This window comes from Sorex fumeus, unplaced genomic scaffold (genome assembly GCF_029834395.1).
Source record: "Sorex fumeus unplaced genomic scaffold, SorFum_2.1 ptg000101l, whole genome shotgun sequence".
NCBI lineage: Eukaryota > Metazoa > Chordata > Mammalia > Eulipotyphla > Soricidae > Sorex > Sorex fumeus.
In genome coordinates, this window is record NW_026606158.1 from 324,097 (window position 1) to 351,286 (window position 27,190).

The 27,190-nt window shown below is 43.1% G+C and overlaps 1 protein-coding gene across 2 annotated transcripts; it reads left to right on the plus strand.

The window, feature by feature from the left end:
• The first annotated feature begins 12,696 nt into the window (after nucleotides 1-12,696).
• Nucleotides 12,697-23,237, plus strand: CLEC4E (C-type lectin domain family 4 member E). 2 transcript variants are annotated; one of them, XM_056134719.1, is made up of 7 exons: nucleotides 12,697-12,802; nucleotides 14,334-14,426; nucleotides 15,405-15,461; nucleotides 16,301-16,390; nucleotides 18,346-18,515; nucleotides 19,959-20,074; nucleotides 22,678-23,237. In XM_056134719.1, the coding sequence occupies exons 1-7, from the start codon at nucleotides 12,766-12,768 to the stop codon at nucleotides 22,871-22,873; spliced, it is 759 nt and encodes a 252-aa protein (XP_055990694.1). In that variant the 5' UTR covers nucleotides 12,697-12,765; the 3' UTR covers nucleotides 22,874-23,237. The 2 variants fall into 2 exon arrangements, with proteins under 2 accessions (XP_055990694.1, XP_055990696.1); XM_056134721.1 differs by lacking the exon at nucleotides 15,405-15,461.
• Nucleotides 23,238-27,190: the final 3,953 nt, after the last annotated feature.

The following is a 27,190-nucleotide window of genomic DNA, read 5'->3' on the forward strand; positions in this document are numbered from 1 at the left end:
GACCCCTCCAAAACAAAACAAAACAAAACAAAAACAGTACTTGTGAATGTGACCTTTATGTGAAAATAGGTTCATAGCTGATGTAGTTTGGATGAAATTATTTAGGATTAGCCTGAATGCAGAATATCTTTATTTATTCAGGTTTTTTTGAATTACCTTTTTTTTTTTTTTTTGCTTTTTTTGTGTCACATCTGGCGATCAGGGGTTACTCCTGGCTCTGCACTCAGGAGTTACTCCTGGCGGTGCTCAGGGGACCCTATGGGACGCTGGGAATCAAACCCGGGTCGGCTGCATGCAAGGCAAACACCCTACCGGCTGTGCTATCTCTCCAGCCCCTTGAATTAACTTTTTAATGGTTACAATGTGGTTTCTCCTTTGCCATAGAGCCTGATATTCTGCGCATGCTTCGTTTCAATCCCAGATCACTCCCAACTGTAGAAGTGTGTGCAATGCTTACCAACTACTATTTGCACAGTGGGGAGTAGAAAGGGGTTGACACTTGAGATGCTGGGAATATCCACAAGCCAAATGGGAGATCCTTAGTTCAGGTTTTCCCCAAGTTTCTGGGCAGCTTTGGGCGGGCATCCAGAATACCATCAATATGAACCACATACGTTCAACGACTCTGATATTTGGAAATTCCTCTTTCTAATTCTCCTCATTTATTCCTTCTGCCCAGTCATGGAAGTCCTGATTTAGGACTCTGGGTACTGAAGAAGGGAAATAGTTTAAGTGTCTGGCAATGCTGGGAAAGCTGAATAGTCACCAAGACCAATTCCTTTCTCCTACAGAAGAGATCTCTTGCCTCCTCTCTCTCTCTCTTTCTCTCTCTCTCTCTCTCTCTCTCTATATATATATGCCTCCTCTATATTTATTTATTTATTTATTTAATTTCTTTATTTTTGCTTTTTGGGTCACACCCAGCTGATGCTCAGGGGTTACTCCTGGCTCTGCACTCAGGAATCACTCCTGGCGGTGCTTAGGGGACCATATGGGGTGCTGGGAATCGAACCCAGGTCGGCCTCATGCAAGGCAAACGCCCTACCTGCTGTGCTATTGCTCCAGCCCCCCTTCTCTATATTTAATCTGTATGATCTTGGGAGGGTGACATGGGTAATTAATGCTGATACATTCTTCTTTCCCAATGCAATATGTTCTAACGTGTATATATCGAGGTATATATATCTATGTATCTATATATTTATATCTATATATGAGATATATATATCTGAGACATCTTACACGAATAAATTAAGAAGGGAATATTGATCCCAGTCCAGTGTTCATAGACATAACTATTTAAAATCGCCAAGATTTTGGAACAGTCCAGGCGACCAAGACTAAGTGAACAAAGAAGTGATATATATATATGTATATATATATATACGCATCAGAATACACTCAGCGATAAGAAAAGATAAAATCATGCAATTCTCTGCTGTGTGATCTAGAGGGGAGCATACTGCGTTAGGTCAGAGGCAGGTGAAAAGAGAATAATGGAGAGAGAACACAAGGGATTGCCCTGCCACAGAGGCAGAGGGGGATGGAGGGATGGGGGGTGGGGGGGATATTATCCATGGTGGTGGAAAATAGGCACTGGTGGAGGGATGGGTATCTGATCATTGTATAATCGAAACACAAGCACAAAAATTTGTAAATCTACAACTGTACCTCATGGTGTTTCACTAATAAAAAAAAAAGAAAAGAGAATAATGTCTCATCTAGACTATAAAGAAATACAGAAAGACAATAGCAAATTGTCAGTGATAACAACTCCCCCCCCCCCCCCCCCCCCCCCCCCCCCGCCCCCCAGAAGCTGCTACAGAACTGAGTTTGCGCAGTGGGTAGATGGTGAGAAAAAAATCTAGACATTGGTGGAGGGACACTGACCTCTGGTGGTCAATGTGGTGTTGACCATTGTATGCCTGAACAGCTGTTATTAACAGTATTGACGACCACTGTGCCCACATAAAAATTGAAAAGAAAGAAAAAGATTTCATTTCTACCCTCCTCATCCCATATGATCCGCCGAGCACCACCAGGAGTAATTTCTGAATGCAAAGCCGGGAGTTACTTCTGAGCATCGCCAGTTGTGGTCGAAAAACCAAAACCACACACATGAGGGGCTAAGGTTTCAACACATGAATGGGGAAGGGCGAAAACGTTCAGTCAAAGCAATAGTGCTTTCCCTTTCTTCTAAGGAAAACTTTTTTGATCATTTTTAGCAAATTATAACAAACAACACAAAATAAATTATTTAGGGACTGCTATTGGGACAGGCTTGGGTGGTGGTTGGGAAAATTGGAAATAATGGTTGTGGGGTTGGTGTTGAAATACTGAATGTAATAAATTATTGTGAACAGTCTTATAAAAATAAAATTAAAAAGATATATAGAGCACTGGTAATACTTTATAAGAAAAAATATCCATCAAAAATGAGGTGAGGACAGGACCCAAAAGAAGAGCAAGAACAAGGGGGAATGCCCTGCTACAGAGGCAGGGTGGGATGGGGGGGATGGGGATTTGGAGGGGTGTTGGGACCCGTGGTGGTGGAGGATGGGTGCTTGTGGAGGGATGGGTACTTGATCATTGTATAACTGAAACCCAAGCACAAAAATTTGTAAGTCTACAACTGTACCTCATGGTGTTTCACTAATAAAATAAATAAATAAATAATAAATTAAAAAGTCCTGGAACAGGTATTAGATTAAAAAAAAGAGACACTCTTATTATGAAAAAATGAGATGAAGCCATTTTAAGAAGCAAGCTAACAATTACTCAAGGGAAAATGACGGATACCTATGCTTTAGCCAGTACTTCTCCAGAGATAGAAGCTATGAAAGTATGTCAATAGTACAGAAGAGCAAGCCAATATGCCTAATTTTTATACTAAGTAGTAGGATTAATTCAGATCACGTTTTCATAGTTTGTCATAATTAACTCTTATACAATGAGGAATTAATTTTGAAAATAAAACAATGCATATTCACTTCAAAAAGTGAGATGAGAAGAGGCGCAGAAACTTCCTCAAAAAAGATGTACAAGTAGCCAAAAGGCACATGAAATAAATGCTCTGCATCACCAAACACGAATCACATCAGAGAAATGTAAATCAAAATCAAACTCACAAAAGCAACCCGTGCTGGCATGAATATGGGGGAAAAGGGACTCTCATTCATTGATGGTAGGAATGTAAACTAATCCAGTCTTTTTGAAAAACAACATTGGCCACTTCCCAAAAAACTAAGAAATGAGATTACATATGGACCCAGCAGTTCTACTTCTTGGCATCTACCCCAAGGACCCAAAAGTAATATTCAGAAAAGACATTTGCACTTGCAGCACTATTTACAATGCTCAAAATCTGGAAGCAACCCAAGTCTCCAAGAACAGATGACAAAAGAAACTATGGTACTTAGACACAATGGAGTACTATTTGGCTGTAAGAGGAAATGCGATTTGCTGCCGTGTGAATCAATCTGGAGAGTATCATGCTGGATCAAGTTAGTTACAAGGAGAGGGACAGACATCTAATGATTTCTTTTATATGCAGGATACAAAGAAATATGGAAGGGAAATAACAAATGTCCCAAAGCAACAAAAGGTGAAAACTGGTCATCAGCAGGAAATAGACCACAGGGGAAGGAAGTGAGCAAAGGAAGGGAAGAGGATATGGTGACAATAGTGATAGGAAGTAGTCATTCTAATGGAAGATGTGGAGATGGGTCACGTGTGAAAAATGCTGTTGTAATAGTGTTGTAAACCACAGTGCAGAAAAGAAAGAAAAAAAAGAAAGAGAGAGAAAGGAAGAGAGAAAAGAGGAAAAAGAGAGAGGGAGGAGGAGGAAGAAAGGAAGGAAGGAGGGAGGGAGGGAAGGAGGGAAGAAGGAGGGAAAGAAGGAAGGAAGGATGGAAGGAGGGAGGGAGGGATAGAGGGAAGGAGGGAGGAAGGAGGGAAAGAAGGAAGGAAGGAAGGAAGGAAGGAGGGAGGGAGGGATAGAGGGAAGGAGGGAGGAAGGAGGGAAAGAAGGAAGGAAGGAAGGAAGGAAGGAAGGAAGGAAGGAAGGAAGGAAGAAGGGAAGCACGGAAGGAAAGAGGGATAGAGGGAAGGAGGGAAGGAAGGAGAAAAGGAAAGAAGGAAGGAGGAAAGGAGGGAGGGAAAGAAGGAAGGAATGAAGGAAGAAGGGAAGCAGCGAAGAAAAGAGGGAAGGAGGGAAGGAAGGAAAGAAGGAAGGAAGGGAGGGAGGAAGGGAGGGAGGGAGGAAGGGAGGGAGGGAGGGAGGGAAGGAGGGAGGAAGGAAGGAAGGAAGGAAAGAAAGGAGAGAGGGAGGGAGGGAGGGAGGGAGGGAAGGAGGGTGCTTGTCAAAGAGGAGTGCTTGTCGAAGTGGTTGTCATATATGGTTTGCCTTGTATGTGGTCAACCCAGGTTCAACCCAGGGCAACCCATATGGTCCCTTGAGCCTGCCAGGAGTGATCCTGAGTGCAGAGCAAGGAGTAAGCCCTGAACACAGACAGGAGTGGCACAAAAACTAAAGTATTTTTTTCAAAATATAAAATTATATATGGTTTGTTCTAAATTTCATAAAAATAGATGAACTAAATCTATTTCCACAAGCTTGAGAAAGTCCCTAAAGAATAAGAAACAATTAAGTGTAACTGAAGGACATGGAGACTACAAGTCACAATCTCCCACCTTTAATTATAAAAATATCACTTTTATAACTTGGGAAAGTGATCACTATCACTATCACTATCAACCCATTGTTCATTGATTTGCTCGAGCGGACGCCAGTAACATCTCCATTCGTCCCTGTCATGTGCTAGTGTAGCCTGATGGCATATTGGGGGCTCTTTCAGGGTCAAGGGAATGAGGACCATCATTGTTACTGTTTTTGGCACATTGAATACACCACGGATAGCTTTCCAGGCTCTGCCATGTGGGGGAGATACTCTCAGTAGCTTTCCGGGCTCTCCGAGAGGGATGGAGGCTTTTGGGGCAGCCTCTAATCACCTTTACAGGTGTTCCCAGTCAGGCATATATGTGGGCAGGATACTCTCAGTAGCCTTCCAGGTTCTCTGAAAGTGAGAACTAGACGATAAGAGGTTGTGTGGCCGTGAATGCGGCCACGAGCTTCTGGGAGCTTGGTTTTATAGTCTCTGAACGTTGGCCGTTGATGGGATACACAGCAATTGGTGGGTGTAACTACTGGAAGATGGGAGACCTGGGTGGAGGAGGCCCAGTCCTGATCAGAGCAGGCTTGGAGATCTCAGTCACGGGTTCTGCATACCTGGGTTCCTCTACCGGTTCCTTCATGCTTGAGGCTGGCCGAGCATGTGGAGAGTGGTCTCAGCATGGCTGTGACTGGGTCCCGGAGGTCTTCAGCTTCTGGGGCTGTGCTCGGGACGGAGAGGAAAACTCAACCCGCTCCCCTCCAAGGGACCCGGGTGAGGACAACCAGGTGTAGGGGCAGGAGACTCTGTGTTGTTCGCTTCCGGGAGCTTGGTTTTATAGTCTCTGGATCTTGGCCGTTGATGGAGTTACACTACAGTTGGTGGGTGTAACTGTCTAGCTACTGGAAGATGGGGGATCTGGGTGAAGGAGGCCCAGTCCTGATCTGAGCAGGCTTGGAGATCTCAGTCATGGGTTCCCCATACCTGGGTTCCTCTACCGGTTCCTTCATGCGTGAGGCTCCTCTGAGCACGTGGCTTTGAGAGTGGCTGGGGCTGTGTTCTGGAGGTTTCCAGTTTCTGGGGTTTTGCTTGGGACGGGGAGGGAAACTCAACCCACCCGCCTCCAAGGGTCCCTGGTGAAGACAGCCTGGCATGGGAGCAGGGGATTCTGCATTGCTCTCTTCTAGGAGCTTTTTTTTATAGTCTCTGGATCTCATCAATGGCCCAGATTCAGAGACTATAAAACAAAATTCCCGGAAGAGACTGAAACAATATTTCCTGGAGTGCACGGCCGCATTTGCGATCACATGACCTCTTATAAAAATCACCCACAATGATCTTGTAGAAGGTGTGGTCTTCTTTATAGAACTTCTCTAGCTCCATGTAGAACTTCTCGATTTCTCTTTCATCATAATGAGATGTTGGTGCGTAGACAACGAAGATAGAAACTGCAGGCAGTGAGCCACATCTATTCAAATGTAAACGTCCGATTCGGGTTGTTAGGCATTCGAATGAATCAATGCTCTTGGCCAAGTTTGTGTTGACAAGGACACCAACGCCTCCAACACCTCTTTTATCGCATGTTCCGAGGAACAATTCTTCTCCAGTGCCGAAAACGGCATGGTGAGATTCGTGCCTTCTTGTCTCGGTCAGACCAATGATGTCGTACTTGATCATTCGCGCTTGTACCATCAGGTCCTCGATGGATGCATCTGATGCTAGCGTACGTGCATTGAAAGTACAGACGATCATTTTTGTCTTCCTTCGTTGTGGCAGCCTAGGTCGGCCTTGAGATTTTGCCAAGATAGGACCGAGAAGATCAGCTGAAGAACTTCACATCGGAACCCATGGCCTAGAATGGAACGAACAGGGTGAGAGACTGTCTGAGTTCATCATGTCGACCAAGACCATTCATGGTAACTCACAGTTCCAGAAGGCAGAATCTAAACGATGGACATGGGAGTCTCCCGGTGGACGATTCCACAACGAAATAGACCACATCATATTCAATCGACGGTTTTGCCTGACTGATGTCGCTGTTGTCCCAAAATTTCGAACGGGATCGGACCACCGTCTCCTTCGTGCAAAATTCTACTTCACAGAGCGGGGAGAAAGGGCTGCAAAGTTCAAAAAGAGAACTCCCAGAACGACCACCAACTGGGAACTCTTTGGTACTATTGCGGCAACATGGGAAGATGCCATTGTTGACAACATTGACGAGGAATACGATCGACTGGTTCAGCACCTCCATGAATGTGCGAGGAACGCCAAGAGAGAGATAGCCACAAAAAGTCGCCTATCTTCGAAAACTCTTGAGCTAATTCGCCAGCGTGGTTTGGCGCATGCCTCAGGCAACCGCAAGCTAACGTCCGAGCTCGCAAAGCAGTGCAGAGATGCGATCAAGGAAGACCTCAAAGAGAGAAGAGCAGAAGTACTGGTAGATGCGGCAGAAGCCGGGAAAAGTATTCGTAACGCCCGCCTGTCCTTCGCCAACTATAAGACCAAGATGACTGCCCTCCGACGTCCTGATGGATCCATCACATCCTCCAGAACGGCAATGGAGAAGATTATCCATGACTTCTACTCAAATCTCTTCGATAGCCATGTCCACTTGCCGACATACCAAATTCCACAGGATGGGTATGTCGTTCCCAATGTTCTCCCTTCCGAAATCCGACACGCCATTTCGTCAGTAAAGAAGCAAACAGCACCCGGCCCAGACAAGGTCAGACCTGAACACCTGAAGAACCTGCCGTCAGTACTCATCAATACACTGGCTCGGCTCTTCACTCGCTACCTGTCTGAATGCAAGGTTCCATCTCAATGGAAAACCAGCAGGACCGTACTACTGTTCAAGAAGGGAGACATCCATGACATTGGCAACTATCGCCCGATCTGCCTATTGTCTGTCATCTACAAGTTGTTCACTCGAGTCATCCTGAATAGGATTGGCAGAACACTAGATGAAGGACAACCATGTGAGCAAGCAGGGTTCCGCAAAGGATTCAGCACCATCGACCATATCCACACGATAACCAAGCTCATTGAGGTTTCTCGGGAGTTCAAGATGCCGCTCTGCTTAACGTTCATTGATTTAAAGAAGGCCTTTGATTCTGTTGAGACGGAAGCGGTCATTGAAGCCCTAGCCAATCAGGGCATTCAAGCCCAATACATCAGGATCCTCCGTGAGCTGTATTGCGGATTCACTACCAGGATCTCACCATTCTACAAAGAAGTGATCGTTGATGTCAAGAGAGGGGTGCGGCAGGGTGATACCATTTCACCAAAACTCTTCAGTGCCACCCTCGAGAACATCATGCGACGACTGGAATGGGAAGGAGTGGGAGTGAAGATAGATGGTCGGCAACTACACCACCTCCGCTTTGCTGATGACATTGTTTTAATAACACCAAACATCAGCCAAGCGGCACAAATGCTGGCCGACTTTGACCATGAGTGTGGAAAGGTAGGACTACAGCTGAATCTTACGAAGACAATGTTTATGAGAAACAGCCTTGTTCCTGACGCCCCATTCGCTCTCAATGGAACGACCATCTCCGAATGCAACAGCTATGTGTACCTAGGTCGAGAGGTCAACATGAGAAATGACCTGGCACCCGAGCTGCGCAGGAGGAAGAGAGCGGCTTGGAACGCCTTCAAGAACGTCGAAGAAATAGCTAAGAGGACGAAGAACCTCCGGCTCCGGGCACATCTCTTTGATTCCACTGTTCTTCCTGCATTAACATATGCCTCAGAGACCTGGGCCCTACGCAAACAAGATGAGAACGCCATTCAGGTCTCCCAAAGAAGAATAGAAAGAGCTATGCTTGGAATATCACGTTTCACTCAAATGAGAGAACGAATCCGGAGTTCTGACATCCGTCGACGATCAAGGATCAGGGACGCTGTCTCATTTGCCAAGGTGTCGAAAATCAGATGGGCTGGTCACGTAATGAGATTTAGAGACGACCGTTGGACTAGAGCTGTTACTGATTGGATTCCACGGGATGTCAAGAGACCGCGTGGCCGCCCACCTACCAGATGGTCAGACTTCTTTGTCAAGATCATGAACGATCGGTTTGAGGCCCTCCATGTTCCCGGAGCGAAGAGATGCCATTGGGCTACACTAGCACGCGACAGGGACAAATGGAGACGTTACTGGCGCCCGCTCGAGCAAATCGACGACTAACGGGAAGTTAAGTGATTAAGTGATTAAGTGACCTCTTATAGTCTAGCCCACTGATGTACCTAAAGCAGCATACATGTATTTGGTTTTCACATACTTGCTTGTATTCTCCATCCCTCTCAGAGAGCCCAGCAAGCTACCAAGAGTATCCCGCCTGCACGGGCAGCCTGGCAAGTTATATGTGGTGTATTTGATATGGCAAAAACAGTAACAATATCGGGCCTCATTCCCCTGACCCTGAAAGAGCCTCCAATACAGAAGCACTGGGAAATACAAGTAAGGAGAGGCTGCTAAAATCTCAGGGCTGTAATGAATGAGAGCTTACTGGCGCCTGCTTGAGTAAAATGATGAATAATGGGATGACTTGGGTCGGCCATGTTGGCTGGAGCGATAGCACAGCGGTAGGGCATTTGCCTTGCACGCAGCCAACATGACCGACCCGAGTTTGATTCCTCCGCCCCCCTCGGAGAGCCCAGCAAGCTACCGAGAGTATCTTGCCTGCATGGCAGAGCCTGGCAAGCTCCCCATGACGTATTCGATATGCCAAACACAGTAACAACAAAATCTCCAAAGGAGACGTTACTGGGCCCGCTCGAGCAAATCGATGAACAACGGGAGGGCCTTTACTTACTTTAATGGGATGACAGTGATAGTGATACTAATGAACAATATTTTATAAGCATTTTGTTATTGATTGATCATAATAAATAATTTGCTATAGCCATTATGAACTATCATTTAATAATTTATATTCACTCACTCTTCTGGTCAAAATCATTTGTTGATTAAAATCATTAAAGCACTGTGAAGCACTGTCCTCCCGTTGTTTATCGATTTGCTCGAGCAGGCCCAGTAATGTCTCCATTGTGAGATTTATTGTTACTGTGTTTGGCATATTGAATACGTCATGGGGAGCTTGCCACACTTTGCCATGTGAGTGAGATACTCTCGGTAGCTTGCCGAACTCTCTGAGAGGGGCAGAGGATTCGAACTCGGGTCGGCCATGTTGGCCGCTTGTAAGGCAAACACCCTACCAGCTGTGCTATTGCTCTCCTTGCGATATTTTATCATAACATACCTATAGTTTGTATGCATTTTTTAATAAATCCATTTAACTGTAAGATAGAGATTGCAGAAGAAACTGGCAAATATGCCACAACAATTAAAAGGTTCCTTTGAGATGGTGTAGGATCACTGAATGAAACATCTGTATTATGAACAGCTTTGCAAACCTTGGTGTTTAAATAAAGTTTCAAACGTTAGAAAAAAAATTCCTCATAAAAAGATGCAAAGAATTTCACTTCACTAATGTCCTGAAGGTTAGCCCTCCTTCAAGATGCTGTGACTAGTGAGCTGGAGAGATAGTACAGTGGGTAAGGCACTTTCCTTGCATGCAGCTGACCTGAGTCCAACCCCTGGCATCCCACATGGCCTCCTGAGCACCATCAGAAGTGAATCCTGAATGTGTAGCCAGGAGCACTGCCAGGTGTGGTCCCAAATGAAAACAAAACAAAAATGCTGTGTCTGGACTTTCCCAAGGCATACTTTGTTAGGTGGATTATTTAAAACTGATATAAGGGCTGGAGAGATAGCACAGTGGGTAGGGCATTTGTCTTGCACGCAACCAACCCGGGTTCGATTCCCAGCATCCCATATGGTCCCTCAGCACTGCCAGGAGTAATTCCTGAGTGCATGAGGCAGGAGTCACACCTGTGCATCGCCGGGTGTGACCCAAAAAGAAAAAAAAATGAAACTGATGTCAACTGAGGCTCTGTCGATTTATGAGAAATGGTTATCATTCCTTTCATTATTTAGAAGAATCAAAACCATGGGAAACACCCAGAATTGCAAACTTTTTTTTTTTTTTTTTTTTTTTTTTGCTTTTTGGGTTGGGCTGGAGCAATAGCACAGCTGGTAGGGTGTTTGCCTTGCATGTGGCCAACCGGGCCAACCTGAGTTTGATTCCTCTACCTTCAATTCCTCCGCCCCTCTTGGAGAGCCCGGCAAGCTACTGAGAGTATCTCGCCCACATGACAAAGCCTGGCAAGCTCCCCATGATGTATTCAATATGCCAAGCACAGTACCAACAAGTCTCACAATGTTACTAGGCCCGCTTGAGCAAATTGATGAACTACGGGAGGACAATGGCAGTGACAGTGCTTTTTGGATCACACTTGGTGATGCACAGGGGTTACTCCTGGCTCATGCATTCAGGAATTATTCCTGGTGGTGCTTGGGGGACCATATGGGATGCTGGGAATCAAACCGGTGTCCGCTGTGTGCAAGGCAAACACCCTACCCGCTGTGCTATTGCTTCAGCCCCACAAAAATATTTTTAAGTGAGACTTAAAGTTATGTAATAACTTTCCTATTACATAAACTTCTCTATATGGCAAGACAGACATCTGATTACAGAGCACCAACTGTTTGTGAGTCATCCTGTCCTCACCATGAGTGTCCTCCTCCACTCTTGGTTGAAACCCCAAGCACCTACCCTGTTCTTCATCTCTAGATATACCCTAGTTTTGCTTCCCTTATTTCTTTAGGATCTACGTCATGTCCATTCACCACATATATGTAATAAAATTTTCTCTTTCCTCCTACTAATCTGATGTAGCTGGATTACTCAACTGGCCCAAGCAGAACTCAGAAGTTTCTGTACCTGAAACCCTGCATGCTCACAGTCTGAGAACGTTGATTTAGTGCCCAGCTCTGGACTCAATGCTGGGAGGATTTGGAGCTTGTCTCATAGTTAGTTAACAGATGCTGCATGGTACAGGTTAAGAATGAAAGTTGGAGTGCAGAGGTAGTTTCCACGATGTCAAGGGCAACTTGAGGGATGAATTAGACTGAAAGGAAGTAGGCCAATTGTTTTCAGTCAAATTAAATTATGATTTTATTTATTTTTGTTATGTAGGGCTGGAGCGATAGCACAGCGGTAGGGCGTTTGCCTTACACGCGGCCAACATGGCTGACCCGAGTTCGATTCCTCTGCCCCTCTTGGAGAGCCCGGCAAGCTACCTAGAGTATCTCGCCCGCACAGCAGAGCCTGGCAAGCTCCCCATGACGTATTCGATATGCCAAACACAGTAACAACAAAGTCTCCAATGGAGACGTTACTGGGCCCGCTCGAGCAAATCGATGATCAACGGGAGGGCCTTTACCTTTACCTTTACCTTATGTTGGGCTGGAGCGATAGCACAGTGGATAGGGCATTTGGCTTGCATGAGGCCAACCCGGGTTCGATTCCTCTGCCTCCTCGGAGAGCCCGGCAAACTACCGAGAGTATCCTGCCGCATGGCAAAGCCTGACAAGCTACCTGTGGCGTATTCGATATGCCAAAAACAGTAACAACAAGTCTCACAATAGAGACGTTATTGGTGCCCGCTCGAGCAAATCGATGAACAATGGGAGGACAGTGCTGCAGTGCTACAGTGCTTTGTTTTGTTTGGGGGCCACACTCGGCAATGCTCAGGTGTTACTCCTGACTCTGAGCTCAGGACCACTCTGGTGATGAACAGGGGACCAGATGGGATGCCAGAGATGAAACTCTGGTTGACCGCTTGCCAAGCAAATGCCCTACCCACTCTGCTATCTCTCCAGCCCCTAAACTTTAACTTTAACTGCTTGTATTTCCAGGGCATCAGCCTATTAGTGTTGATCCCATTTCATCACTTCCTCTGGTTGTTGCCAGAGGAAGTAAGCTCACTTGCCCTCCTGCGCAAGAGAGGAAACCCTGATTAGTGCCAATAACTGCAGCAAAGCTATTATTTTTTTTTTGTTTCTTATTGTTGAAGTTCCTCAAATAAAGTGTTTGGGATTCACTTTCTTCGACTCTTACTAACACAACACTCCAGAGCTCAAACACTGAAAAGAGACAATGAGAGACTGAGAAGAGAAAGTTTAAGAATGAATTTCTTCAAGTCATCTACATCACAAAATACAGGTACAACTTGCAACTATCTCTCTTTTGTTTTTTAAAGACTCTTTTATTTTTTTTTGGTTTGGTTTGGTTTGGTTTGGTTTGGTTTGGGAGCCATACTAGGGTGCTCTGGGGAACTGTGTGGTACCAGGGACAGAACCTGTGGTTGCAGCATACAAAGCATTGTTGGCTTCCACTCTTTGAGTTTCTGTCCAAGTCCTTTAGTGGATTGGGTGGAAAGTGGAGAGAAGTTATAAGGGAGGACAGGACATAGAAAAACATTCAATAATGTAAAGATGAGTTAGAAGGGGAGAAACAGTCAGAAAATTAAGAAGAGGAAAACTCAAGAGAATTTAGATAACTAAATGTCATACTGGAAGGATTGCTGTGCATGGAAGCTGTCAGGTGACTATTTCTACCTTTCCTAGAACTTCCCAATGACCAAGGTTCTTGACTTCTTGGAAACTTGTTTTCCTTGTATTACTACTGTGACTTTATCTAAATCACAGCAAAAACTAATAATAGTGTATATTGAGAGGAGGAAGAAAACTGCTAGATGCTTGTCAAGAGATTTAAGAAATCTCTAAAATTTAAATTTTATGGCAAAGAGATTAAGAAATAAAGGCACTCTGGGGGCTGGAGCGATAGCACAGCGGGTAGAGTGTTTGCTCTGCACGCAGCCAACCCGGGTTCGATTCCTAGCATCCCATATGGTCCCCCGAGCACCACCAGGAGCAATTCCTGAGTGCATGAGCCAGGAGTAACTCCTGTGCATCGCAGGGTGTGACTCAAAAAGAAAAAAAAACAAGAAATAAAGGCACTCTGAATAAATAGCAGTACTCCTAATAATAATAATAATAATAATAATAATAATAAAAAAATAAAGGCATGAAAAGAGAATAGTAGAGAGACAAGAAAAATAGAGAAGGTGGCAGGGAGAAACAGAAAAACAGGAAAAGGGGACGATCTAGATGTGAAGGAAAAATGTACTTTTCTCCATCAATAGTTTAGGATTAGTAATGGATTATTTCCGTGGTTCTAAAAATACAGGCCCCAGGTCACGTGTTTGTTCTATACCAGCTCTATGGAAACGTTAACTTGGGGTGAGGCCTGAGAATCTGTGGTTTCGCAAGTCCCCCAAATAATGCCAGTACACCCTGACGTTTGAGAATTACTCAGCACAGACAATGGTGGTGGAAGGAAGGAAGTAAGGATGAGTAAGAACCTCATGCAGGGCTGTGGATATAGAATATAGGTTAGGGCACATACTCTGCATGCATGGAACCTCGTTTAGACCCCTGGTACCACATGCCCCTTCATGTGTTACCAACAATCTCCCTGGCACTGCTGAGGTGGCTCTGGTAGTCCTGATCATCACAGGACCAAAGGAACACCACAGCTTTGATCCTAGCATTCAACCCCTTAAGCAGGGTTGGCTGAATAACCTTAGAAGTGGCCCTTGGGATCCTGAGCACTGCTTGGGAGAACCCCCATGTCTCAGTTTTTTTCTGTGTCTATCTTTAGGACAATTAACTATATTTGTGTTTCTCTACAGCAAGACAGTGCTTCTCCTCCCAAGTGTTTTTCTGGGCTGTTGCTGGGGTCTCCATCCTACTGCTCAGTGCCTGTTTTATCACTAAATGTGTTGGTGAGTTCTGAAGGGCAAATTCTATCTATCCTATTAATATTAGAGTAAGTTATTCTTTGCTGCTAGGGGGTTCTCTTCTTCCATGAAGGGCATTTTTTTTTGGGGTCACACCTGGAGATGCACAGGGTTTACTCCTGGCTCTGCACTTAGGAATTACTCCTGGCAGTGCTCAGGGGCCCATATGGGATGCTGGGAATCGAACCCGGGTCTGCCACGTGAAAGGCAAATGCCCTACCCGCTGTGTTATTGCTCCAGCGCCTCTTCTTTTTTTCTTTTTTTTTAAAGACTCGTATAAAATGTTCAACTTTATTATGAATTTCAGTCACGTGGAATGTTGCAAAGTGTGATGTATGTGTTGACAAATCTCACTAATGCATCAGCGATACTAAAGATATTCCAAATGTCTCATTTCTCAACTCACTTATACTTTCGTAGTATCTAAAATAATTGAAACTACATGGCAATTTTAAATTTCAAGTTTTTTAATTGTTGGAAAACAATGCAATTTTGTATTTCAGTAACAAATACATAATCTTAAAAACGTTACTTATGCATATCTATATTCTTTCTATTCCCAATTCAGGTGTTCAACACTATTAAAATATTTTTTATAAGTGTATACATATATGCATTTTTTTTACCTCTACCTATGTAGGGTATTTTAATTTCAGGTTTTCCCTAATATATTACCAGGTTATTCCACAAGTCCAAAACCTCAATTAATATAGAACTGTTACCACACTTCAGTGACCTCTTGACACATTTTTTCATGGTGGACATTTTCCCTTTTGGTGGTGGTCTTCAGTGTCCCCCAAACCGTTGCTACTTCTAGCCTTCTACATCGCAATAATTAATGGGACCTATAAGCTAGTCTAAAACATGAGAAATTCCTTTGCTTACGGAAAGGAAGGGTAGAGGGAAGACACAGAATACAAACACATTTGTTTTGTCTGGGTTTTTGTTCTCCCTGAAATCAAGTATATTCATCTGTCAAACCTGGGAACACTATGAGGAATGAACTTCTTCTTCTTTTGAGTAAGTAAATCTTTGTGTCTCCCCATAAAGAAGGAAATGCAGCTAGTAAGAACCTAGCATAATGACTATTGGCAGTTTTACAAAATGATGTTTAAGTTATATTTTCACTGATTTTTATTGTGATAACACCAGTTTACGAGAGTGTCAATGTATATATGCTTTAGAGGTATGATGTTGGCATACCACACCCACCACCAATGTGCCCATATCCCTGCACCAAAGTCCAATGCAAACTTTCAGCACACTCCCCGCCCCCACCTTCCCACAGTTCTGAGGGTCTCAGGGTTTGTTATCAAGGGACATTGATATTCCCATGTTTTGTTTCTTCATATTCCACCAGTGAGTGAGTTCAATATTTATCTTTCTCTTGATTCATTTGCTTAGTAGAACTACCTCTTTAATGTTTTGGTACATTTATGTTGTAGCAAAAATGTTTTTATTTTTCTAATGGCTGAGTCATATTCCATTGTAGGTGTGTGTGCACATACAATGCATACATGCACATTATATATATGCATACATAAATATATATGATATGTGTATGTGTGTATATATATGTATATATGTGTTTCAGGTGTTTAAGACAAATAATAGGGTTTTCATACACATATGTATATATGTATACAACTTCCTTACTCATCTGTCATTGAGCACATAGATTGTTTTCAGATCTTAGATCTTGAAAATATCACTGTAATGACTATAGGTATAGGTGTATCTTTACAAATTTATGTTCCTGGGAAAAGTATTTTGACATGAAATTGCTGGATCATATGATAATTTTATAAAATGAATTTTTTATCAGAAGAGTCACATTAACTGTGTCCCTCTCTACACAGTAACATATCGCATCTTTCAGTCATGTGATGAGCAAAAGTTCCCGCCACAAGAGGACTTGATGGAGTTTTCCTGCTTCAAAAATGGATCAGGTATAACAGTTCTCAAAGGTGAAATTCAAGATTTTCATACCAACCTTTTCAAGCTTCTCTGTTGATTTGGGAAGAAGCAAAGTAGCTAGAATAGGTCTTGGTTTTATTTTTAATTTATTTTAAAAATTGAATCAGTGAGATACACAGTTACAAGGTTGCTCATGATTGGGTTTTAGTCATACAATGTTCTAACACCCATTCCTTCACCAGTGTATATTTCCCAGTTTCCCTCCTGTTCCCCACAACCCCATCTCTATGGCAGGCACTTCTGTCTGCCTGCCTGCCTGCCTGCCTGTCTGTCTGTCTGTCTGTCTCTCTTTCTTTTTCTCTTGGCAAACCATAATTCCCAAAAGGAAAGAAGGGGGCGGGGTTTAGGTTTTATTTTTCCCAACAAAATGAAAATTTTTACCTGTGCTATAAAAGAAAGATGAGGAGTAAATTTGGAAATGCAATTAGCACGGAGGCAAAAAAAAAAAAAAGTGAGGCAATATTATCACATACTTTTTTTTTGGTGGAGGCGGGTCACACCCAGCGATGCTCAGGGATTTCTTCTGGCTCTGCACTCAGAAATCACTCCTGGCAGAGCTGGAGGAACCATATGGGATGCCAGGAATAGAACCCAGGTTGACCACGCGCAAAGCAAATGCCCTACCCACTGTACTTTCATTCCAGCCCCTATTATCACATACATTTGGAGTGAATTTGAGATATCTATCTAAACAGTCACTGTCACTGTCCTCCCGTTGTTCATTGATTTACTCGAGCAGGGCCAGTAACATCTCCATTGTGAGACTTGTTGTTACTGTGTTTGGCATATCGACTACATCACGGGTAGCTTGCCAGGCTTTTCATGTGGGCGAGATACCCTTGGTAGCTTGCAGGGCTCTCCGAGAGGGGTGGAGGAATTAAACCAGGGGCGGTCGGGTAGGCCAAGTGGGCTGCATGCAAGGCAAACGCCCTACTGCTGTGCTATTGTTACAGCCCTAATCTAAACAGTACATCTGGAAATAAAAGGTATAACCCCAGGATTGCAAATTTTTCCCATTTACCACCTGCTTCCAAATGAAGTGGAGATCAAGATGTATAGAGTAGGGAAATTAAATATCTCAGAAAACACTCCCTGTGTTCTCACATAAATTGGGTTCCAAGTCTTCCCAAATTCTATGTAATACTAGAAAAGTAACTAATTTCACTAATTTGTAATTGCCTTGTCATTAAATTCAGGTGTCATTGTACTTTTTATTTTTTAATAAATTTTTAAAGCTTTAATTCTAAGAAATTATGATCATCTGTTCTACTAGTTGGGAAGTTATGTTGAGGGTGCATTAATATGAGACATGCTTAGCACAGTGGTAGGGCATTTGCCTTGCACGCAGTCAGCCCAGCCAAGCCGGGTTCGATTCCTCCACCCCTCTCAGTGAGCCCAGCAAGCTACCGAGAGTATTCAATATGCCAAACACAGTAACAATAAGTCTCAAAATGGAGACGTTACTGGGCCCGCTCGAGCAAATCGATGAACAACGGAGGACAGGTACAGGTACAGGTATGGTCATCTGTTCTATTAGTTGGGAAGTTATGTTGAGGGTGCATTAATATGAGAAATGCTTGTTGAGGCATTGTTCAGATAGAACACAAACTTTCTTTCAGATGTCTAAGAATAAGAACAAATAATAGGGTTTTCCTTTAGTAGCATAGCTGAGATGGATCGCTTAGATGTTTCCATACCAGCCCTAACATCTAGAAAATAAAGGATCATATCTCAAAAAAACAAGGAAGTTATTGGTTTCTTATTAGCATATAAATTGCCTAGTCTTAGGTCATAAGATATGGGACATAAGTAAGGGGTTCACAGTATTATTAACTGTGAACTATATTATGACTAGAAGTGATGAGTTCATAGAATGTTTTCTTACTCAGTTTGTATTTCAAATTTTATATTTCTTATTCACTCACAGGACCTTCATTTCTCCCAGATTCAGTCGAGCATTGCTGTCCATGGAAATGGGTACATTTTCAATCCACCTGCTATTTCTTTTCTACTAACACCTTGACCTGGGCATTAAGTGCAAAAAACTGTTCAGACATGGGCGCTCAGCTGGTGGTTATCAACAGTGTGGAAGAGCAAGTAAGTGGAGTGTGGCTTTTTCCAGTGCCAATGTAACATTCTGCATAAGATCCAGACCTTTTAGCCATACCTGTGTGCAGAAGTTTTCATCATAGATACTTTATATTAAATGATCTTCTTGCATAAAATGCAAGCCATGCATATTATTTCTGTATATCAATACTTAAACTTTTTATTATTAGAAGAAGTTAAGAAAAGAAGCAATTTCTTTACTCACTTCTATTAGTTACACAGGGGACAAATATGTGAGAGCTTATTTTAGAGTTATCAGTGTTTATGAATTTATTTTATTTTTAATTTGTTGATTGACTCACGGGCTGGAGCTATATAGCACAGTGGTAGGGTGTTTGCCTTGCACGCGGCCGACATGACTGACCCAAGTTCAATTCCTCCGCCTCTCTCGGAGAGCCCGGCAAGCTACTGAAAGTATCTCTCCCGCACGGCAAAGCCTGGCAAGCTCCCCATGACGTATTTGATATGCCAAACACAGTAACAACAAAAGTCTCCAATAGAGACGTTACTGGGCCCGCTCGAGCAAATCGATGAACAACGGGAGGACAGTGGTGGTGACAGTGATTGACTCACTATATATATAATATATATATTTACAAAACTGTACATGATTGAGTTTCAATCATACAATTTTCCAATATCCATTGTTTATCAATTTCTCAAATGGAAGAGGGCAAGTAAGTATTGCCTATTACCTCTTAGTGGTGAAAAGTAATGCTTTGTTGTAGTCAAAGATAGTTATCTCGACAAGTTGCAGCTGATAAACTTTGAATGAGTTATTGAGACATTCCTTCTCTGTGACAGGTTATTTTTATTGGGTTTATGTTTTATATATACATAAATATATCACAATAATAAAGCAATTAAAATAAATATTATAAAAAGATTTATAAAATATCCCAAAGTGCATAATTAAGAATTTAGTTGAATTAAAGTCAGAGTAACTGGGCATTTCTTAGTTAGAGAATTATTTAGATTATGATATAAAACATATAGCTTCATATTGATTAGAATAACCAAAATCATCTCTGCCAAAGTCCAGAGCTCCCCCAAAATGTCAGGGGGTAATCCCCTATAGCCTAACAATTTCAGGTCCATCATATATTTTTTCTAATCCAGATTCTATTTTTTTTGTTGTCGTTTGTTTTTGTTTGGGGGCCACTCTCGGTGATGCTCAGAAGTTACTCCTGGCTCTGCACTCAGGAATTACTCCTGGTCATGCTGGGGGGTGGTGGTGGGGGGTTGGCATATAGTATATCGGAGATCAAATCCAGGTCAGAAGCACTCAAGGCAAGTGTCCTATCTGCTGTACTATCTCTACGGCCCCGATCAGATTCTACTTTATCTGAAGAACAGTCACCTTTAGAAATTTGTTCAGAATTGAAATGATCGATTTTTGCTGATTTTTCTCCATGTGTGCTGCTTTCACAGGAGTTTCTTTACCACACAAAACCTCCAGAGAGAGAGTTTTATATTGGATTGACAGACAGGGTTGTTGAAGATCAGTGGAAATGGGTAGATGGTACACCTTTCACCAAGTCTCTAAGGTAATTTTCTTCTTGAAGGCTACCTGCAATGCTAAAGTTCTACTGTGGTTGAAGGAAGTCATCAGAATCTTCTCCCCTGAGATAATCAGGGCTATCCTTGTGATATTAGAAGCAAGAAGGAGGAAAAGTTGATGTAAATCAGAAGGAAAAGAAACATGAATATCTTCTGCGCTCACTTCTGAGCACTATCTCAAGAATAAAGGGAAAATAGCAAGTAAAAATTACAAAGGTAGCACACAGCTTGCCCTGGGCCCATCCAGTCTCTTGTTGGGACCTGCTTTGGGGGTGCTAGGAACTAAGGGCAACTGAGGGTTAAGTTGAGAAGGCAGATGTCAAGGAGTGAATATTATTCGGAGTCAATTAACTCCCAAGTTACAAAAGCATAGCATTGACTGTCTTTCTGTGTCTATGCAAAAAGGACATTGCTTTGAAGTAATTATGCAAAAGGACATAAGAGAAAGATTTCACCTATGAACACAAGTCCAGTGTCCTTAGAAGGATCTGACCTCACAAGTTAACAGAGTCTGATTAGGGGGAAAGGGTGATAGACCAGTTGGGGAAGCAGAGCACAAAGAAAGAGGTTACAGATAAGCAAAGAAATGGGAGTGTCTCAGGAGCACTGTGGTGGGTGGAACCCTATAAACCTAAACTTCCCGTGGCAAGGGAGAAAGGACAAACCAATGTTATCCTACCAAAAATGAGTAGAGGGACAGAGAGATAATTCAGAAATTAAGGTGTTCGCCTTGCATGTGGCTAACCCTAGTTCGTTCTCTTATACCACATGGTCCTGCAAAGACTTTCAAGAGTAACCCCCTCAGCATAGAGAGAGTGCCTCTGAGCACAACTGGATGTGATACAAACCCTTACCCTTGCAAAAAAAATTGAAAATAAAAAATAATAAATTGGAATATTAACTCATTAGAAATGAGGGGTGGCAATGAGTGGAATTCAGTGGAATTCTTATGGCCCAAACTTCAGTGAATGAGTCAAACACAGTGATTTGGAAAAGTAAATCACTAAAATTACAAGTCAAAGTGGGAGTCCCAGGCTGGAGTGATAGCACAGCAGGTAGGGCATTTGCCTTGCACGTGGCTGGCCCAGGTTCAATTCCCAGCATCCCATATGGTCCCCTGAGCACCACCACAAGTAATTCCTCAGTGCAGAGCCAGGAGTAACACCTGTGTATCGCCAGGTGTGACCCAAAAAGCAAAAAAAAAAAAAAAGTGGGAGTCCCCTTAGTAACGTCTCTCCACTCTTAACCATGACACTTCATAGAGCAAGGCCCGTTTAGGAGTTTTTGACAAAAAAATCAAAGACCCATGGGTCTAAATCATTTCTAAGAGCTAAATTCAGTTGCTCTGAATACTTTGGAACATTGCTTCCCTACCACCTTGTAAGAGGTTATGTAAAGTAAAGGAACCAAATGTGAAATAAAAGATGGATGTGAAGGAAATGAACCCTTTAGAGTTATTAACCCCTTGCACATCTTCTCATAGAAGGTCTAAAGTCCTGAGGGAGCGTGACCAAATAGAAACTCAGAAAAATCCACTTCAATCAACTTGGAAAGTATCATGTTGAGTGAAATGAGTCAGAAAGAGAGGGACAGACACAGAAAGATTGCACTCATTTGTGGAATATAAAGTAACAGAAAGGGAGACCAACCCCCAAGAATAGTAGAGATAAGCACCAGGAGGAGTGCTCCACAGTTTGAAAGCCAGCCTCACATGCTGGGGGAAAAGGCAGTTCAGATGGAGAAGGGATCACCAAGTAAAGGGTACTTGGAGGGCCTACTCAGATTGGGAGATGCTTTCTGAAAATAGACTATAGACTGAACACGATGGCCACTCAGTTCCTCTATTGCAAGTCACAACGCCCAAAATGAGAGAAAGAGCAAAAGGGTATGCCCTGCCACAGAAGTGGGGCAGGGTTGGGGGGGGATGAGGTGGGGGGTGGGAGGAGGCACACTGGGATCATTGGGTGGTGAATAGGCACTGGTGGAGGGATTGGGTATTAAGCATTGTATGACTGAAATGTAACCACAAAAGTTTGTAAGTCTGTAACTGCACCTCATGGGGATCCATTACATAAAATTTAAAAAATTTAAAGAATTAATTAATTAAATACAATTTAAAAAATCCACTTCAGTTTTATTGTTCCCAAATCTTGAGACCTAAGCCAATGGTTTTGTTTCTCTGAGATTTTTCTCATAATTAATAAAACAGGAGACTTTTTGTTAATTTTAAAAAGTTAGCTAAAAAGTTAATTTTAATTTTAAATAGTTAATTAATTAAAAAGTTACCTTATAAAGATATGAGGCCAGAGATCGGAGCAATAGTACAGTGAGTGGGGCTTTTTTTTGCATATGGTTCTATCCTCAGCATCCTATATGGTCCCCCTGAGCACAGCCAGGAGTGATCCCTGAGCACAAAATCAGGGGGCACTTCTGAGCATCAGAGGATGTGGCCCCCAAACAAAGCAAACAGGAACTCCCCCCCCAAAACAAAGATATGAACTTAAATAACACAAATGCTATGGGCCTGGACACCTGTTCACTTGGCCTCTTGCAACTGGTATTTGAAGTCTTCTGTATGATTCTCTTCCAGCTTCTGGGATGCAGGGGAACCCAACAACCTGGCAACTGTCGAGGACTGTGTCACCATAAGAGACTCCTCAAATCCAAGGGAAAATTGGAATGATGTACCCTGTTTCTTCAACATGTTTCGAATTTGTGAAATGCCAGAAACAAAATTTTTGAACATAAAACTCACTAAGAACAAACGGAAAAATTTAAAGAAGTAAATTGAGGAGGATCAATAATTGGAACCCAGAGACCATCCCCACAGGAGAAAAGAGCGCGTGGGACTTCGTGGGGTCTTCAAAAGTGTCTGACTTTCATATAAGGAAATAAAACTCAGTAGCTTTGACTGTTACCATGCATGATACTCAATGAAGGGTTCTTTCTGTTCATCTCGGGACTTCTTAGCTCTCTTCATTTATTGCATAATACCCTGTCAATATGGATAACGCTATTTAAGACCTGTAAGGCATGTGGCACACTTAGAACCAGGTCCGACCAATGTAAAAGTCATCCAGAACTTAGCATGCACACTGAACATGAACTCTCGTTGAGGTCTGATAAGAGTTATGACATACACACCTGAGTTTTGAGGACTTGACTGTAAAAGCAAATAAAACAAATCATTAATTGTAGGATAAGATTGGTTTGTCCTTTCCGCCTTGCCACAGGGAGCTTAGGTTTATTGGGTTACTCCCATCACAGTGCTCCCATTCCTCTGTGTTTACTTGTAACTTCTTTCTTTGTGCTCTGTTGATTTGTAAATATTGTTTTTCTCTTCTCATGAAGTCCTTTGCATAATTAATTCAGAGCAAATATCCTTCTTGTATGGGCACAAGAAATGTTATAATATGGGCACAGTTAATGCTATGCTTTTGTAACATGGCAGTTAACTGACTCCAGATAATATTACCTCCAGGGCATCTGTTCTCTCAACCTAAGCCTCAGTTGCCCTTACTTCCTAGCACCCCAAAAGCAGGGTACTGATGAGGGACTAGATGCTTGCTTGCTAATATATTTAAGGATTGAAAACTAAAATAACTCAGTTATTTGAGACAAATTTAATAAATAAAATTGAACTTAAAAAAATGTCTTCTGCTAACTCCTGATTCTGGTATCTAAGAAGTAATCACATTAAACTCTTTTGTTTTTCTTTTTCGGTCACACCTGGTGATGCACAGGGGTTACTCCTGGCTCTGCACTCAGGAGTTACTCCTATGCTCAGGGGACCCTATGAGATACTGGGAATTGAATCCGGGTCAGCTGAGTGCAAGGCAAATGCCCTACCCACTTTGTTATTGCTCCAGTCCCAATCACATTAAACTCTTAAAGTGCTTCTTTTTCCCCTGTTGCTTACAGTTTCTATTTTTTTCTCAATTTATACTTGATCTTTCACATTTGAGATAATTTGATCATTACTTCACCATAGTGAAAAGAAAAATACTTTCCTCCTCACTCTTTCTCATCCATACAGACATAGACAGAAAATTTCCATCTCTTAGATACTATTATATCATTTCATTTCATTTTCATTTCATCATCCTGTTAATCGTCGATTGCCTCGAGCAGGCCCCAGTAACGTCTCTTTCATCCTAGCCCTGAGATTATATTCACGGCTCTTTAGGAGAATGAGACCCATCATTGTTACTGGTATTTGGCATATTTGGTAGGCCACGGGGAGTTTGCCAGACTCTGCCCTGTGGGCAGGCTACATTCGATAGCCTGCAAGTTTGTCCAAAGTAGGAATGAGATAATAAGATGTCATAATAAGATTCGTGGCCACGCGGTTCCGGGAGCTGGTTTTTATAGTCTCTGGGTCTTGGCCGTTGATGGGATTACACGGCGCCAGGGGACCAGTGGGTGGGTGTGACCCCCGCCTACTGGAGTTTGGGGAATCTGGGTCGAGGATGCCCTGCCCCAATCCAAGTAGGCTTGGAGATCTCGGCCCCGGAATCCACGTGACTTTGTCCCTCTGCCAGTACCTTCATGTGTGCGGAGAGTGGTCTCAGCATGGTGGTGGCTGGTCCTGGAGGTCTTCGGCTGCCGTAGCCCTGGTCGGGGCGGGGAGGAAAGCTCAACCCGCTCCCCTCCAAGGGACTCCGGGAAGGAACACCCAGGCGCGGGGGCAGAGACTGCACTTTTCTCGTCCGGGATCTGGATTTTATAGTCTCTGAGTCTTGGCCGCTGATGGGATTACACGGCGCCAGGGGGCCAGGTGGTGGGTGTGACCCCCGCCTACTGGAATTTGGAGGATCTGGGTGGAAGATGCTCGACTCCAAATCGAGTAGGCTTGGAGGTCTCGGCCCCGGAATGTGTTGGTGGCTTCTGGATGGATATTGGGCAGCCCAAGGATTTCCTCACTGGCATGTGCCTCTTCCTCCAGTCACTCCGACAGAAGCAACCTGAGCAGCTATGTTCAGGCCCTGGCATTGTGGGCAACGTGTTGGTGGCTTCTGGATGGATATTGGGCAGCCCAAGGATTATATCATAATTTATTGTTAAATCAATATTCAACATATACATTATCATGAATCTGAAAATATTCATGGCTAAATCATATATCATGATGCATTCTCAAATACATTTTATTATTTTATGAAGCTTATAGTGGCATCGTTTTCATATTTATTAGTTTTCTATGTACCAATTAATAATTCATCTTTTAATGCTCCAGAATTCTGCATCACATTTTATCAAACTCATATTCTCGTGAGCAAGAAAATGATGTTAGAACTTCGTCTTCTTTTTATTATCTAAAATAAAATTTCTCTTATGACTTGTTTCATGGCCATTATTTTGTTTACTGGAAATAATCTCCTATTTTAAAATTATTTCAAATTACAATGCACCAATGGAATGAAACACTATTTATTTGTAAAGAATACAGCATAAACTATTTTCCAAAATAGTATTGTTAAATTAAAAATGAAAAATGGGGGCTACGAAGATAGCACAGTGGGTAGGGCACTTGCTTTGCACCATCTGACCCGGGTTCATTCCCTGGCATCCCATATGGTGTCCTGAGCACAGTCAGGAGTAGTACCTGAGGGCAGATTCAGAAGTTACCCCTGAGAATCCTCTGGTATGGCCTCCAAACAAACAAACAAACAAGAAAAACAAAATGCTTAAGTCTATGTAGATAAACTTTTTATTAGTGTAAATTGTGGGTTACATAGTATATAAGTTTATATGGTATAAAGGTAAAGGCCCTCCCGTTGATCGTCGATTTGCTCGAGCGGGCCCAGTAACGTCTCCATTGGAGACTTTGTTGTTACTGTGTTTGGCATATCAAATACTCTCGGTAGCTTGCCAGGCTCTCTGAGAGGGGCGGAGGAATTGAACTCGGGTCGGCCATGTTGGCCGCTTGTAAGGCGAACGCACTACTGCTGTGCTATCGCTCCAGCCCTTTATATGGTATATTTAAACATATATATAGAAGTTCCTATAAGAAACTGATTATTGTAGTTATTCTAAAGAGGCATTTCAGAGATTGTTTTCCTTTTTAGCATACATATATATGTTACTTTTCAAAGACAAAAACAGTATTTAGATTTGTTAAGTGTTTCAGAGTCCTAAGCACTAACCATTACATGATGGTTGTTAGGTGATTCAAACTCCTTACCCACCACTCCATGCCAGGCTGTGGGGCGGGTGAGAGCCCTCCCCACCCCAAGGGACCCAGCCCTGGTAGCTGACCTCCATTGACCAACCACTGCCACGCTCCAGGCAGCTTTCCAGACGCTCAGGCTGAGCCTCACACAAGAATGAAGTCCCACAGAACCCAGATAATGTGGAGATTTGTGACCTTGGACTCTGGACTCAACAGGACCCAGAACAGAGATCCTCTGCTGCTTCCCCCAGTCTCTGGTGAATCAGGAATCACACCCATAAGCCACATCCTGACAGCACCAGATATTCTCCTCTTTGGGCCATCCTTCAGAACTCACGGATGCTCCTCCCAGACGGGAATATAAAAGGAGGCTTCCAGAACCATGCCACTGGACTCCACACCAGGCTGTGGGGTGGGTGAGAGCTCTTCCCACCCCAAGGGACCCAGCTCTGGCAGCTGACCTCCACTGCCCAACCACTGCCGCTCCAGGCCACTTTCCAGCCTTGCAACACATTATAAGACACTTCCTACCCATTTGTGCCTCTCACAGAACCTGGCAAGCTACTGAGAGTATCCTGCCCACACGAGCAGAGCCTGGCAAGCTCCCCATGGCATATTCGACATGCCAAATACAGTAATGACAATAGGTATCATTCCCCTGACCCTGAAAGAGCCTCCAATCGTTGGGAAAAGATGAGTAAAAAGAGGCTGCTAAGACCTTAGGACTCAGATGAATAGAGATGTTACTGGTGCCCACTCAAGTAATTCGATGACCAATGGGATGACAGTGATACAGTGATACCCACCACTATATAAAAACTGAAATTTATTTTATGGAATTATTGTTGCCTATGTTTGAAAATTTATGGATGCTAGAAGTGACAGAAATAAAATAGATTATGGATGGAATCAAGGAGACCAATTGAAAGGC